The sequence below is a fragment of the Sinocyclocheilus anshuiensis genome, unplaced genomic scaffold (assembly GCF_001515605.1).
Source record: "Sinocyclocheilus anshuiensis isolate Anshui unplaced genomic scaffold, SAMN03320099.WGS_v1.1 scaffold631, whole genome shotgun sequence".
NCBI classification, from domain to species: domain Eukaryota; kingdom Metazoa; phylum Chordata; class Actinopteri; order Cypriniformes; family Cyprinidae; genus Sinocyclocheilus; species Sinocyclocheilus anshuiensis.
In genome coordinates, this window is record NW_015548268.1 from 1,345,560 (window position 1) to 1,359,119 (window position 13,560).

Below are 13,560 nucleotides of genomic sequence, written 5' to 3' on the forward strand. Positions count from 1 at the left end.
TCTAAAAATGCACAAAGTTTCCTGTAAGGGGTAGGTTTAGGGGTAGGGTTGGTGTAGGGCAATAGAATATACGGTCTGTACAGTATAAAAACCATTACGCCTATGGAGAGTCCCCACAAGGATAGCTGACCAGACAAGTGTGTGTGTGTGTGTGTATGTGTTCATTTCATTCAGTCATATAAATAAATAAATAAATAACATATCAGTCACCATTAGGGATGAGCTGGTGTGGTCAGGATGAAGTTGTGTGTGGATCTCTCTGTCTGGTTTATTTGTGCTGGTTTACATACTCCACAGGGTGACAAGCAGACCTGCTGTGATGTGCATCAGGGTAAGTATACATCACTCCAGCACACTTGACGCTCCGCTTTCTTCCCTATTTACCTTCAGCTCTCTTTGAAATCTGCAGGATCCAATCAACACCAGGAATCCTTCAGAGAAATCAAAGCCAGCGGCGGTTTGCCTGAGCTCACATCCCGTCAGAGGAGCGGGGGTGCCTTCATCATCGTCATCATCAGCCAAAGAAAATAAAACTCAGAATATTTCAGACTGAATTGGATTCCTTCCTCAGCCTGCAATCACAGCCACTTTTGAGGAATTTATATAACATTTTTCAATCAGAACTACTTTTATTTTTATGGCATGTATAACTAAATATTGTAGGTATTATTTTTTATGGATACTATAAGTTATCTATTCTTTAAAAACATTCTCAAAACATTAGAAAAAAACATTATTTAAATATCTTTCATGGATTTTTTTCCTGAAAAATTGTAGTTGAATGTTCGTCTAACATTTTTTAAATGTTACTACTTGTTCAGAGAACACTCAAAAGTAACGTTCTCATGATCAAATGGAACATTCCCATGTTTGCTTTAAAGCATTTACAAACTGGATGTTTTGAACTTTAAGATAACATTCAGAAATAACATTTTCATAACCTAATGGGAACATTAGCAAAACATCCATCATTGTGTTACTATGATTAGGATGACTAAGCTGGGATGTTGATAACATGGTGTTCTAAGATGCTTTTAGTGTTGCAATGGGGTTGCTAGGGAGTTTTGGGTGGTTGCTAGGGTGATTATAGGTCATAAGTGCCCACTCCTGATCTCTAGATACATACTGGCTCCCATCAATAGATGTCTATAGGATTTCTTTTCACTCATATTACTTCCAGCTGAGCAGAAATCGTGTTTCAGAACACTGTGTGTGTGTGTGTGTGTGTGTGTTTTAGCAGCTCTCGTCTGATCATGTCTTGAATGCATTAGCAAACCCTGAGCTATGACAAAGGGTCAGTGTGAGTTTAAGTGTCTCAGGTCAACCAAACTCTGTTTACTCAGTATTAAATTATTCTGTTTTTCCAAACATCTGTCAAAATCTCAGCCACCTCTAGCCACCAGCCGTAATTGGACTCAAAAGTCATGAAAAACCCTCCAAACCCCCTCGGGAGGTCTGCACATTCACCGTGAGCCTCGTTTGAATGCTCTCACAGGGTCCTGAAGTAATGCCATTTCATCATCTAACGAGGCTTGTTATGACACTTTCACAAACTCTTTGAGGCCTGAATCTCTCTTCAGTCAAACCTTTGAGAGGACTCGTGGGATCGACTATGGCGCAGGGGAACCAGCGGTCCCGTCAAAGAGCTCCATGCATGTTTGACCCGAAAACAATGCTGGACTACTTCTGTCATCATAAATCATGCTGTCTACATCTGTAACCCACAGAGAAAACGCACAGGCCAGAGAAACCCAACAATATGCCTGCTGGATATTCATTTTTCCATGAAACCCAGTCCTCGTGTTCAGTTACATAACAGCATCCAAACTTATGAACCTTGTGAACCCATCTTTATAACAAAAAAGAGCATAACAATACTACAGTTGGCAGTTGAGGATATATGTGAATTAATTATATGCTTATTGTACACTACAGTCCAATAAACGAGAAGTTAAAATTGAGTAACATACATTTTAGACACAACATCAGTTACTCCACAATGAAAAGAGCCATCGAAACACGGCATAGTAGTGTTTTCCTCCTGAATTAATCATCTGTTGAGTAAATGATTCAATGACTAATTTTAGTGTTGGTATTGTTAACTATAACTAAAATTATTTAAAATAATTTTCATTTAATTGAAATAAAGTTGAAATAAAATTTAAAAAATGCTAGCTGAAAAACTTCAATAAATAAATGTTACCTTGACAACTAACTGAACTAACTGTAAAATACGTTTAAGCTGAGCTACTAAAATAAAATAAAACAACAACAAAAAATGTATTTGAACTTCACAAAATTACTAAAATTTGTATATATTGAAAATATATAAATAAAAGCTTATTCAAAATGCCAATAAATACTACAGTAGTACATACACAATACTAAAATAACTGACTCACTTGTTTGGTTCCTGAATTAATCCATGTTTTTGAATGAATCAGTTGAATGAATGATTCAAATGACTCACTCATTGCTTACAGTCACTTGTCACCATCTACTGGCTGATCAATGTAACAGACAGAAGCAGTGGAAAGTCCTGGTGCAGTTAGACTGTAGATCAACACTCTTGGTATCAGATTTGAGGATGGGCACCAACGCTTGTATAAGCAGACTGACAGTAAGAAAGTGTTTCTAACCTGTTGTTGAAGTTGGTGCAGTAGCTGAGGTCTTTGCAGCCTAACTGGCACGGCTCCCTGACGTCGGCCAAGCAGGTGATGAGGTCCATCTCAGCCGGGTTGTATTCACAATGCTGGTCGAACTCCTGCCACGTCTGAGTGCCCCAGTTGGTGCTGATCTCCAAGCACATGTTCCTAACAAACAGTGAGGATACGAACACATTCAGTCTCAGAGCGATGCCGTTAGCCTTCAGAAGGCTCAGTGCTGACCTGCAGTGGGATGTGTTGGCCTTAAAGCAGCAGTGCAGTTTGGCGTAGTCCATCTTGGCGATCGGGGGCGATTCGGGGTCACTTATGGTGGGCGGGTGTGCGCTACCCAAGAAGCACTGCCACAGCGGGTCCTGCGGGAGCGGCTGACTGCCACACTCACTGATCAGACCCTCCATGATCTCCTGCTCGGTGCTCATGGTGCGAAGAATACGCTTACAGGCCGTCTGACAGTGAGCCTCCTCCGCCCGGTCACAGCAGTACAAACCTGAGCACAGACACACGGCATTCTGGGTAAGTGAGTCATTTCCTGAATCACTTCAAACTGTCAGATTCAAAACCTGGCACTGTTCATGTTTTAAAATGAGTAGAAAGCATGATTTGCTTTCATCTACATGGTGGATGCTTCTGAATCTGTTGAGTGAATCATTCAATGACTCACTCTAGGGTTGACTGAAACTAAAATGAATGTTTTTCATTCATTGACATAATAAGAAATAGAATAGAAATACTGCCTTGGCAGCTAACTGAATATTCACTGATTATTTTTAACTACATTTGACACTGTTTTAGTTTTTAGTTAATCTATATGGAGGTTGCATGATTTCAGAGCAAATAAATAACTATTGAAATATATATTGAATATTGTGGTAATTGCAAAATAATTAAAACAAAAATCCTTAATGAAATATGCAGAACATTAGACTGTCTCAAAGAGACTTAATTCCAATTTGCATACTTGATCTACGCACTAAAAGTATTTGACCAAAAATACAGTAAAAATTGTGAAATATTATTACAGTTTAAAACAGCTGTGTTCTATGTGGATATCTGTTAAACTGTAATGTATTTCTGTGATGCGCAGCTGTATTTCCAGCATCATTACTCCAGTCTTCAGTGTCACATGATCTTCAGAAATCATTCTAATATGCTGATTTGCTGCTCAACAAACATTTCTGATTATTATCAATGTTGAAAACAGTTGTGCTGCACAATATTTTTGTGGAAACTGTGATACATTTTATTTTTCAGGATTCACAGATGAACAGAAAGTTCAGAAGAACAGCATTTATTTGAAATAGAAATCTTTTGTCACATTATAAATGTCTTTACTTTGATCAATTTAATGCGTCCCTGATGAATAAAAGTATTAATTTCTTTCAAAAATAAAAAACACTAAGACAGACAGTATTGGCATATATTAGCACTGACCTCATCAAATACTTGTTTATATCAGGGGCGTAAAAAAAAAAAAAAAGTATTACAAAAATAAAACAACACAAATATTAGAAAATAAATATAACAGAGGTTTTTTTTTTCTTTTTCTGATAAAGTAACGTTTATTTAACCAAGAAAACGTGACTGGGACATTACATTTGATTAAAAAAACTGAGGACTTTGTCTCCTCATTTCAGAGCAGCACAGCACAGCATTGGTTTATATGTACATCATGCTACCATTGCTACAAGTGTTACCTTCAAAGTAGCGTTGCTTCATTCTGACAGTCATACATTTAAAAACTTCTACCTCACATTTTTATTCCCGAAACTGAAAATAGTTGAAAGAGAATCATTAGAAACCCATCAGGGGCTTGTGGGCAATATTAGCCCAGAAAGCATCTACTAAAAACAAAGGTTCTTTAATGGCTCTTAGTTCAGCAAAGACTAATAACAGTTTTTTACTGTTTCAGTCGTTTTTACTCGTTTAATTTGATGTGTTACTTGCAATTTCTTTGTGAAATCGGGTGCACGTACTGTCGATGGGGCTCCGGATGGGGTAGGATTTGGTGTAGTTGGCCACACAGCCGATGAGCTGCGGACTGATGCTCTGGCAGTACTCTTTGACCGCGTTGATTTGGGAGACGGTCGGCGACGAGTCTGTGCGGAAGATGGCCTGACAGTATTCACGGCAGTTTGTGTGTCTCCCTGCATAACTGCAGCATACTGAGCCCACTGGACACACACACACACACACACACTTAACCGCACATGCCACAGAGCACTGACTCAATCATCATTTCTACATCTGATCATGCAGTCTGCCACTGTTTAATAACGGCTGGCAGATGTGCAGGGAAGTCTGGGAGTTTGTCTGCAGGGCGTGTGTGTGTGTGTGTGTGTGTGCGCGCACTGTCCCTTTAAGACATGCCATTTTAACATTTAATGTTTGGGGTCAATTTGATTTTTTATTTTATTATTTTTTTTTATTCATTTTAAATTAATACTTAAAGACATTAAATGTAAAAACATAAAGGCATTTATAATGTGACAAATATTTCTACTTCAAATAAATGCTCTTCTTTTGAACTTTCTGTTCATCTGTGAATCCTGAAAAATAAAATGTATCGCAGTTTCCACAAAAATATTAATATTTTCAGCATTGATAATAATCAGAAATGTTTCTTGAGCAGCAAAAGCTGTTTAAACTGTAATAATATTTCACTGTTTTTACTGTATTTTTTATCAAATAAACAGCTTTGGTGAGCAGAAGAGACTCTTTCAGAAACTTCTGAATGGTAGTGTGGTAATAGAAATAAGGCACATAAAGTGTTTGTCTGGATCTCAAGAGCCGTACGGACTACAGTCTGACCGATGGACAACAGCATCAGCTCTACAGCATTTCTATCGGGATCATTACTCTTTTATAACACTCAGCCAGCAGAATTACAGATTTATTGCGCTGTAATGTGGCGACAGCATGTCCAGTTAGAGGGAAACGATATTTTTCCATTGCTCAACACTAACGAAACAACCTCATAAAGAGGTTTGGGCCTGTGCTAGAAACCAGGCTTTAAATGAATAAACACAAATAAAGCTTGAGTCTCGTTTCAGACTGCAGAGCCGCCAGACAAACAAACAGAGAAGTGTCCAGGACTCTGATGAAAGATAGAGACCTCCCAGAGTCTGCCTGCTTTCATCTCAACATCTCAACCGGAGCAAGAGTCTGCATGAAGTTTGTGTGTTAAACCAGATTCACAGCGTTTCTGAAGGAAATGTCACTGGCCCAACGCTGCGGTGCGGAGGACGGTTGTCAAGGAATTGTTATGTGGTTGCTAAGGTGTTTGAAGTATATTTTCCATACTGGCTCAGCACCAGCGCTATGATGTTCTGGTTTAAATCTGACTCAGGTCATCAGTCTAATCCAGTGTTATTAGCGATAGGTTTAACTAAAACTATTCAAACTTGAAATATAGCTGCGATAAAGTAAAACATAAGCATTAGATGACAAACAAATTCATTAATAAATGAGATAAAACAGAAAAATAGAAAAGATCATTTAAAATAATAATAAATACTGCAAATAACCACTGGTGTGATCACTAGACCCTAATTTGGTGTTAAAAATTACGGCTGTTTAAAAATCGCAAAACATTTTATACTATTATCACCAAATCATGGATCCAAACTTCTTTCAGTTAGCACAGGTTTTGTATTTCTTTAGGAACTGATTGATTGAGCTTAAACCTCGAACATGAACATTGGCAAAATAATGCTTTTTCACATTTTGAGGTGCATAATGAGGCCTACAATCAATCAGTGGTAATAATGCAGCATAATGAGAGCTTTCTGGTCTTTTTTGACCAAAAACACCATAATTGTAACAAGGCGTGGGAAAAATTCTTTAAAAATTCTAAAATGATCAAATGTTTCTTGTGAAGTTGTTCTACCCTGTGTGAGCAAAGTCAGTGAGCTTTAGTCCAATGTGATAATATTAACCAGCATTTTTGGGAAAAATGACCAGAACACAAGCTGAGGTTATTCACGTTGTATTAAAATGCATTATTGGAATGAACTTAATGTGTGATTTCTGAAAGCCTGTTTCTACCTCGAAGAAGGAAAATAAAAGTATTTGTGACTCTCACAATCTCACATCTTCGTAATTGCGACAATCTCTCACAATCTGCATTTCTCGCAGTCATGACTTTCCATTTCACCAAAAAAGAGTAACGGTTATTCTCATAATTACCACAATTACCTATTTTGACTCTGAGGTGGAAACAGGCTTCCAACACGTCGACAGTTGTAAAATAAAGGTAAAGCTCCCACCTCTGTGTCTTTCTTGCATACTTTAGTGATGTCGTTTTTAGATGATGCCTAAAAACACAAATATAAGAATCACAGTCTGACAGTGACATCTCTACATTCTCTATGTTGTGGCCTAAAAGTATTTTGATTTAGAGCCGGGAGCACATGAAATGCGTGAGGTGAAAAGTCAGATCTGTTTACTGACCTGCTTGCAGTCCCTGCGGCATTCAGCGGAGATGGCCAGCTCACAGCAGCCCAAACCCACCCATCCGTCTGACTTCTTTGATGCTCCTGGAAATGTTCAGAATCACAGTGAGCTTTACAGTGGATCTAATGCATAACCATACATGACACACTGATGAGTCTCAAAACAACACAGCATTCATATTGCATGCAGACGTGCTTTGAATGTGGAGCGTTTGGCTTGGGTTCTTTATGAGCTGCAGCTCAACGCTCTGGACGGGGTTTTAATGGCCATGCAAGGTGTAGCTTGACTGATGTGAAGTGTGATATTTGTGCATCTGGGAGGCATTATGTCTTCAGAGACTCTAAATCCTCTCTTGTTCTTTTAAGGCTGGTACAGGTGTGTTCTGCAGATGGCTCTAAACGTCTCCATCTGTGTTCACGTACCCGGCAATGTGTTGTTGATGCAGATCCAAAGTTCACTCTGCGAAGCGAAAAGGAGATGTTTAGCACGACAACAACTCAGAATACATCATCTACTCGCTCTCATGTGCTTCCAACCTGAGGATTCTTCTTTGAAGAGCAGAATAAGTTATGTAGCAGGTCATTATTTACTGAAAATCTCACTTCAGGCAACATGAGGGAGTTGATGATAATATAATGTTCAGGTTCAGAAGAACAGATTTAAGATGTGAGACTCCAAATATAATATAAACCTAGAAATAAAAAACATTTATTGGTTTTATCAAATAAAATTACTTTTGAATATTTATACATTAAACACATAAAAAAAAAATTTTTAAAGTATGATTATGCACTGTTTTTAAATTTGTGCATTGAGCACTTTTTACTCAAGTTGTTATGCAGTTATTATTATTAATTATAATGTGTGAAAATTTAGTAAAAACGTTTTAAATGAGAAAAATGCACACTACCATTCAAAATGTTGTGGTTGGTAAGATTTGTTTAATGTTTCTGAAAGAAGTCTCTTCTGCTCATCAAGGATGCATTTATTTGATCAAAAATACAGTAAAAACTGAAATATTATTACAGTGTAAAACAGCTGTTTTCTATGTGAATATCTGTTAAACTGTAATTTATTTCTGTGATGTGCAGCTGTATTTTCAGCATCATTACTCCAGTCTTCAGTGTCACATGATCTTCAGAAATCAGTATAATATGCTGATTTGCTGCTCAACAAACATTTCTGATTATTATCAATGTTGAAAACAGTTGTGCTGCACAATATTTTTGTGGAAACTGTGATACATTTTATTTTTCAGGATTCACAGATGAATAGAAAGTTCAGAAGAGCAGCATTTATTTGAAATAGAAATCTTTTGTCACATTATAAATGTCTTTACTCTCACTTTTGATCAATTTAATGCAGCCTTGATGAATAAAAGTATTAATTTATTTTGAAAAATCTCTCTGACCCCAAACCTTTCAACAGTAGTGTAAATATTTAGAGAATCTGGTGTCATGGTTTATATTTTGTGCAACACAAAACACACAATACAATATGTGAAGCATCTCAAATGTAATTTTATGGATGGCAAACTGAAAGACAAAACCACTCTTCTTTAAGCTGTTAAAGGACAGGACCCGTATGCAAAGATGGCTCCATCAGTGAAGCTCTTCTTCTTTGCACTGCGGCTCCAGAGAGCCTCCTAATATGACTCAACAGGACAATGAATAAACAAGAATAAACAGGACAATGTCTGAGATTCGACGTCAATGCTCTCTGGCGTATGAAAAACAAGCCCGTCAAAACCATTCAGCATCATTTGTGAGGAGCACAAAAAACAATGTGGTTTTGATGCATCAGACTCAAAAAAACAGGCTTGATTCTGACTCTGAAATGCTTTCAAACACATTTCAAATGCTTCCAAAATCCATTTGCATCCATTTTCGGTGAATTAGCGCAGGACACACATCCAACTGAAACAGGCCTGAGGCTTCCACTATGGCTAATTAGAGGCTGAGTGTAATTGCATATTGCTGGCGCTGGCAATCCAGCTTTGAAACTCAGGGAAAGAGGGTGGAGGGCATCCATCAGCCTTCATCTCGGCTTCATTACTGCCAAGCAGCACCAAACCACGAGGGAGGAACAGGAAGCAGCAGCGCTCTCTCGGTTTAAGACTTCCTGTGTTGCCGGGGCGACAGCTGTAATGTAAACACGATGCCTTACCAGAGACTCGGGGCAGTAACTGGGCAAACGCAGGAGAAGGTGCTTCAGACGCGATTCACTCCTGATGGTCGCGAGCTGCAGAGAGAAACATTAAATAAATGCACAGCCAAATGCTTTGAATGTTTTAGATCAACAGCATCATGTGACTTCCTGAAAGCAGCGGCCTTTGTCTGAATGATCTTCGTTTGGGCGTGATTCATTGCAGTTCATTTGATTAGTTAAGTAGAATATCATGAATGAATTTAGAAAAACATTTGGAAACAATCATTAGCATTGCAATTCCATCTGCTGTGTGTGCAAAAAAATGATACACGGAAACATGAATTCATGTATCTATGATTTTCTATACTAATTTCCATACAGTCATGAATGGATGTTGTAATAACCATAAATAAAGCCTATTATTATTTAGGAATTAATAAAAAAACAATAGGGCTGTCTATTTAACCTGTTAATTTAATGTGATTATACATACATACGTACAGGAGGCCTTTATTAACCCCCGGAGCCTTTTAATGATGGATGGATGCACTTTTTTGGGCTTCAAAATCTCAACACCCATTCACTGCCATTATAAAGCTTGGAAGAGCCAGGACATTTTTTATATAACTCTGATTGGATTCGTCTGAAAGAAGAAGGTCATACACACCTAGGATGACTCGAGGCTGAGTAAATCATGGGGTCATGTTCATTTTTGACTGAACTATGCCTTTAACAGATGAAAGATAGAACGACACAGATATGGCTTTCCTCTGCAGACATTCAGACTAATGTTTTATTGTGAATATGAGATTGAGCTGAAGAATGAATGCTTTATCATATTCTCAGCAGTTACACTGTCAAACTGAGATCTGAATCTGTGGCGGAAGGAAGTAGTTCTGCACAGAAGATTGTTTTTACACTCGTATGATAGTGCTTTGTGTTGTGGCTGCATCACCACCTCAGGTGTGCATTATTTTCTAATATTTCAATTATATATATATATATATATATATATAACGTAATAATTATCCCCCTTGATACATACAAAAATTCCATAAAAATGAGTTTTCCAGTTCCTGGCGCCATGTGAAGCACTCAGTGGTGCTGTGTTTGTATTTCTCAACCTCGGCCCAAACGCTCTGGATCTCGATGTACAGAGGCTCTGTGAATGGCGTGACGGTCAGAACTTCTGTCTGCTGGAAACAAATCAGCGGCTGGACTCTGTCTCTGGGAGCGCGATCAGGAATGATCTGTTCATTAATGCAGAGCGTCTGCCAGCGAGCAGTTTGGAGGACAGAAGCCAAGTTCCAGTGAATTATAGATCTTCATCATTTTACACAACCGCAGCATCTGAATGAGGCCGTGATGGTTTTCAGGCAGCTTGGCCAGCGTTTCTGCAAAGAATCCCTCTGTGATGAAGGATAATTAGCGACAAACGGGGACAGAAAATGGGAAAATATGAACTTGCTGGCAGAGGTTTCAAATAATGTCTTCCTACAAAAAAAAACACATCTGACTCGTTACGAAGAAATTGAGAGAACTCAAAAAAATATGCACAAAATGCGCTTTTGTTTTTTGATTCTCATTTTTCCTATTTTTCAGAGATATTTGGAATATATCATATAAAATGTCCTTGCTATCTGAGAGATATCACTGAATTAACACTCCATGGCAGCCTCAGGTTCATGTGTGACAGCCAATCAGAGGACTTGGAGGCGGGGCTCAGCCAGCGTCAACCAATCACATGATTTTGATATAGGTTTTCCCAATTTTCACCACATTTTCTGTAATATAGTGCTATTCATTTTTTTAACACTCTTTACTCATCTGCCACAAAAAAGTAAAAAAAAAAAAAAGATAATTTAAATTATAGAAGCATAATATTATGAATAAACAAATGTATAATTTAAACAATATGATAAATAGATTATATATATTAATATATTCATACTGGTAAAAAAAATGTATAGCCTGAATGCACTGTAAGTTGCTTTGGATAAAAGCGTCTGCTAAATGCATAAATTATTATTATTATTAATTATTAGTTATTATTAAATTATATATATTGCAAGTAATTTGATCAAATAAAATAAAATTGAATTACATTAATTTAAATTCAATGTAAATGTAATTGTCTAGAGCTGTCAACACATTTATTTAAGAATAAAAATAATTAGGAATAACAATTAGTTTACAAACAGTTAACAATTAAGAATTTTAAAAAATGCAAAAAAAAAAAATTATAAAAATTGATACATTTTTGACCTAGACCCTTGGTCTATACATACATTCCATAAAAAGGAAATTTCCAGTTTTCACCATTTTTTTTTTTTGTAATATTCAATACTTTACTCATCTGCCACAAAACAAATAATATTGATATAATTTAGATTATATAAACATAATATTACATATATATATATATAATATAATAATATTTTAATGTATATAAAAATAATTTTAAATAAAATTATAATTCCATTCAAATATAATTTTTAACTGATTGACAGCCCTATACAAATATAACATTTATGAGAAAAATAAGCATAGCTAAATCAGTAGCTGAAAGGATTTTGATTGCGCTTCTGTCTATCAGCGGAGATGAGTGAGCCACATGAAGTGAAGTGTGCTGAATGTGTGCAGCATTAGAAACAACCGTGCGTCGCTCAGCAGCAGGAAGACCAGCGATCAAAGGAGAGCTGCGGCTCCGCCCACAGGACCAGAGCAATGAAGCCTCCAGTCCGTCTGGAAAGTGCTCCTCGTTTCTTTCTTCAGTTTTTTGTTTGGAGGGCTCAATCAGTGGCGGTGCCGGCGGGATCTTCTAAAGCAGCGCAGCCCCTCCTCAAAGGGCTGAAGGCCTCGTCTCTTCAAAGCCTCAGCCGTCCATTAGGATGAAACGGGCGATTATGCCGTGACAAACAAGCCGCCATTATTCTCTCCTGTTTTATAGATCCGTCTCCATCTGATGGGCTTTCTGTCTCTCTCACGCCGTCTCTAATGCTGTTTTCTGTGTTTCCGATCATTCGGTGACTGGCAGATGCAAACAGCAGGCTTCACTCAGACTCTCACTGTACTGAATGGGACAGTGTTTCTGTGCGGGTCAGCGGGTTAACGCACCGCTACTAACTGACCCGTCTGAACTTCATAAAGAGGCCATTCAGGGAGTTTTTCATGTGCTTGGAGTTCCAGAGCTCGAAAGACACACGTGAATCTGTGAAAGTCGCCTCGGCCTAATCGCATTCTCTAATGATGGGACGCAGGCCTTCACCTGCTCCGCACGAACACAGAGCAGAGATGCAGACTCTCATTTGCTCTTGTTCATCTCTCGGCTTCAAAGGATGGAGGAAAACACTCTCCCGAGCAGATCTGTTTCTCAGCTCACTGATTCCTGCTGGTTTTGTCGTCTGCTATGCTGCCAAAATATATGGCTCTTCTTTCAATTTCAAATAATAATACAGTTATATCATGTTTTTGGACCTTGACCTTGTCATACAATGTTATATGAATAATATTGCTCAGTATCATGTATTACCGTCTGATATCATCACTGTATCACATCAGCGCCAAAGCTTTTGTAAGGGATCCATATATATATATATATATATATATATACACAGATGTTTAAAAAAACAAACAAAAACAAAACAAACTTTGAATATGTCTAAAAGCCATAAATTCCAAACCTGGGAAAACCGATGGACAGATGAATAATAGTATACTAATTTATTCATTTTAGATCTTTTCCATGTCATTATCTAGAGCTGGTAACACAATCATTTAAGAATAAAAAATAATGAAGAATAACCATTCATTTACAAACAGTTAACAATTAGCAATTGAGAATAAAAATTAAAATGATGCACTAAAAATAAACTTCTGTAATAAGGAATTATTTCTGACTTCTAAATGACATATTTTGTAATGTATATGAAATGCTTTATTCATCTGTAAGTTTTATTGTCTTTGAATTGTCTTCATTTGGGTGTGAATATCCGCAAATTAATTGAATGAATTAGTTAAGTAGTATATCATGTAATTGTAACGTTTGAGTGTTCGTTTCCAAAGACTTTTAGTTTGTATTTCCTTGTTTTCCTTAGTTCCTGTTTCCTCTGTTTCCTTTGTTTTTTTCCTTGTTAAAAGGGGTCATATGATGTTGCTAAAAAGAACATTATTTTGTGTATTTTGTGTATTTGGTGCAATGAAATGTGTTTATGCGGTTTAATGTAAAAAAAAAACATTATTTTCCACATACTGTACATTATTGTTTCTCCTCTATGCCCCGCCTTTTTGAAAT

General features: G+C 37.2%; 1 protein-coding gene across 1 annotated transcript in view; it reads right to left on the reverse strand.

Annotated features, from left to right (window-relative positions):
• The window catches only part of reck (reversion-inducing-cysteine-rich protein with kazal motifs), a 48,725-nt gene that overhangs the window by 14,087 nt on the left and 21,078 nt on the right, over positions 1-13,560 (reverse strand). The window contains exons 3-9 of the mRNA XM_016443254.1: positions 9,285-9,359; positions 7,541-7,577; positions 7,116-7,201; positions 6,896-6,979; positions 4,640-4,862; positions 2,889-3,153; positions 2,640-2,813 (exon numbers count right to left, since the gene is read on the reverse strand). Of these exons, the coding sequence (XP_016298740.1) occupies positions 2,640-2,813; positions 2,889-3,153; positions 4,640-4,862; positions 6,896-6,979; positions 7,116-7,201; positions 7,541-7,577; positions 9,285-9,359 (944 nt within the window). The remainder of the gene's footprint in view (positions 1-2,639; positions 2,814-2,888; positions 3,154-4,639; positions 4,863-6,895; positions 6,980-7,115; positions 7,202-7,540; positions 7,578-9,284; positions 9,360-13,560) is intronic.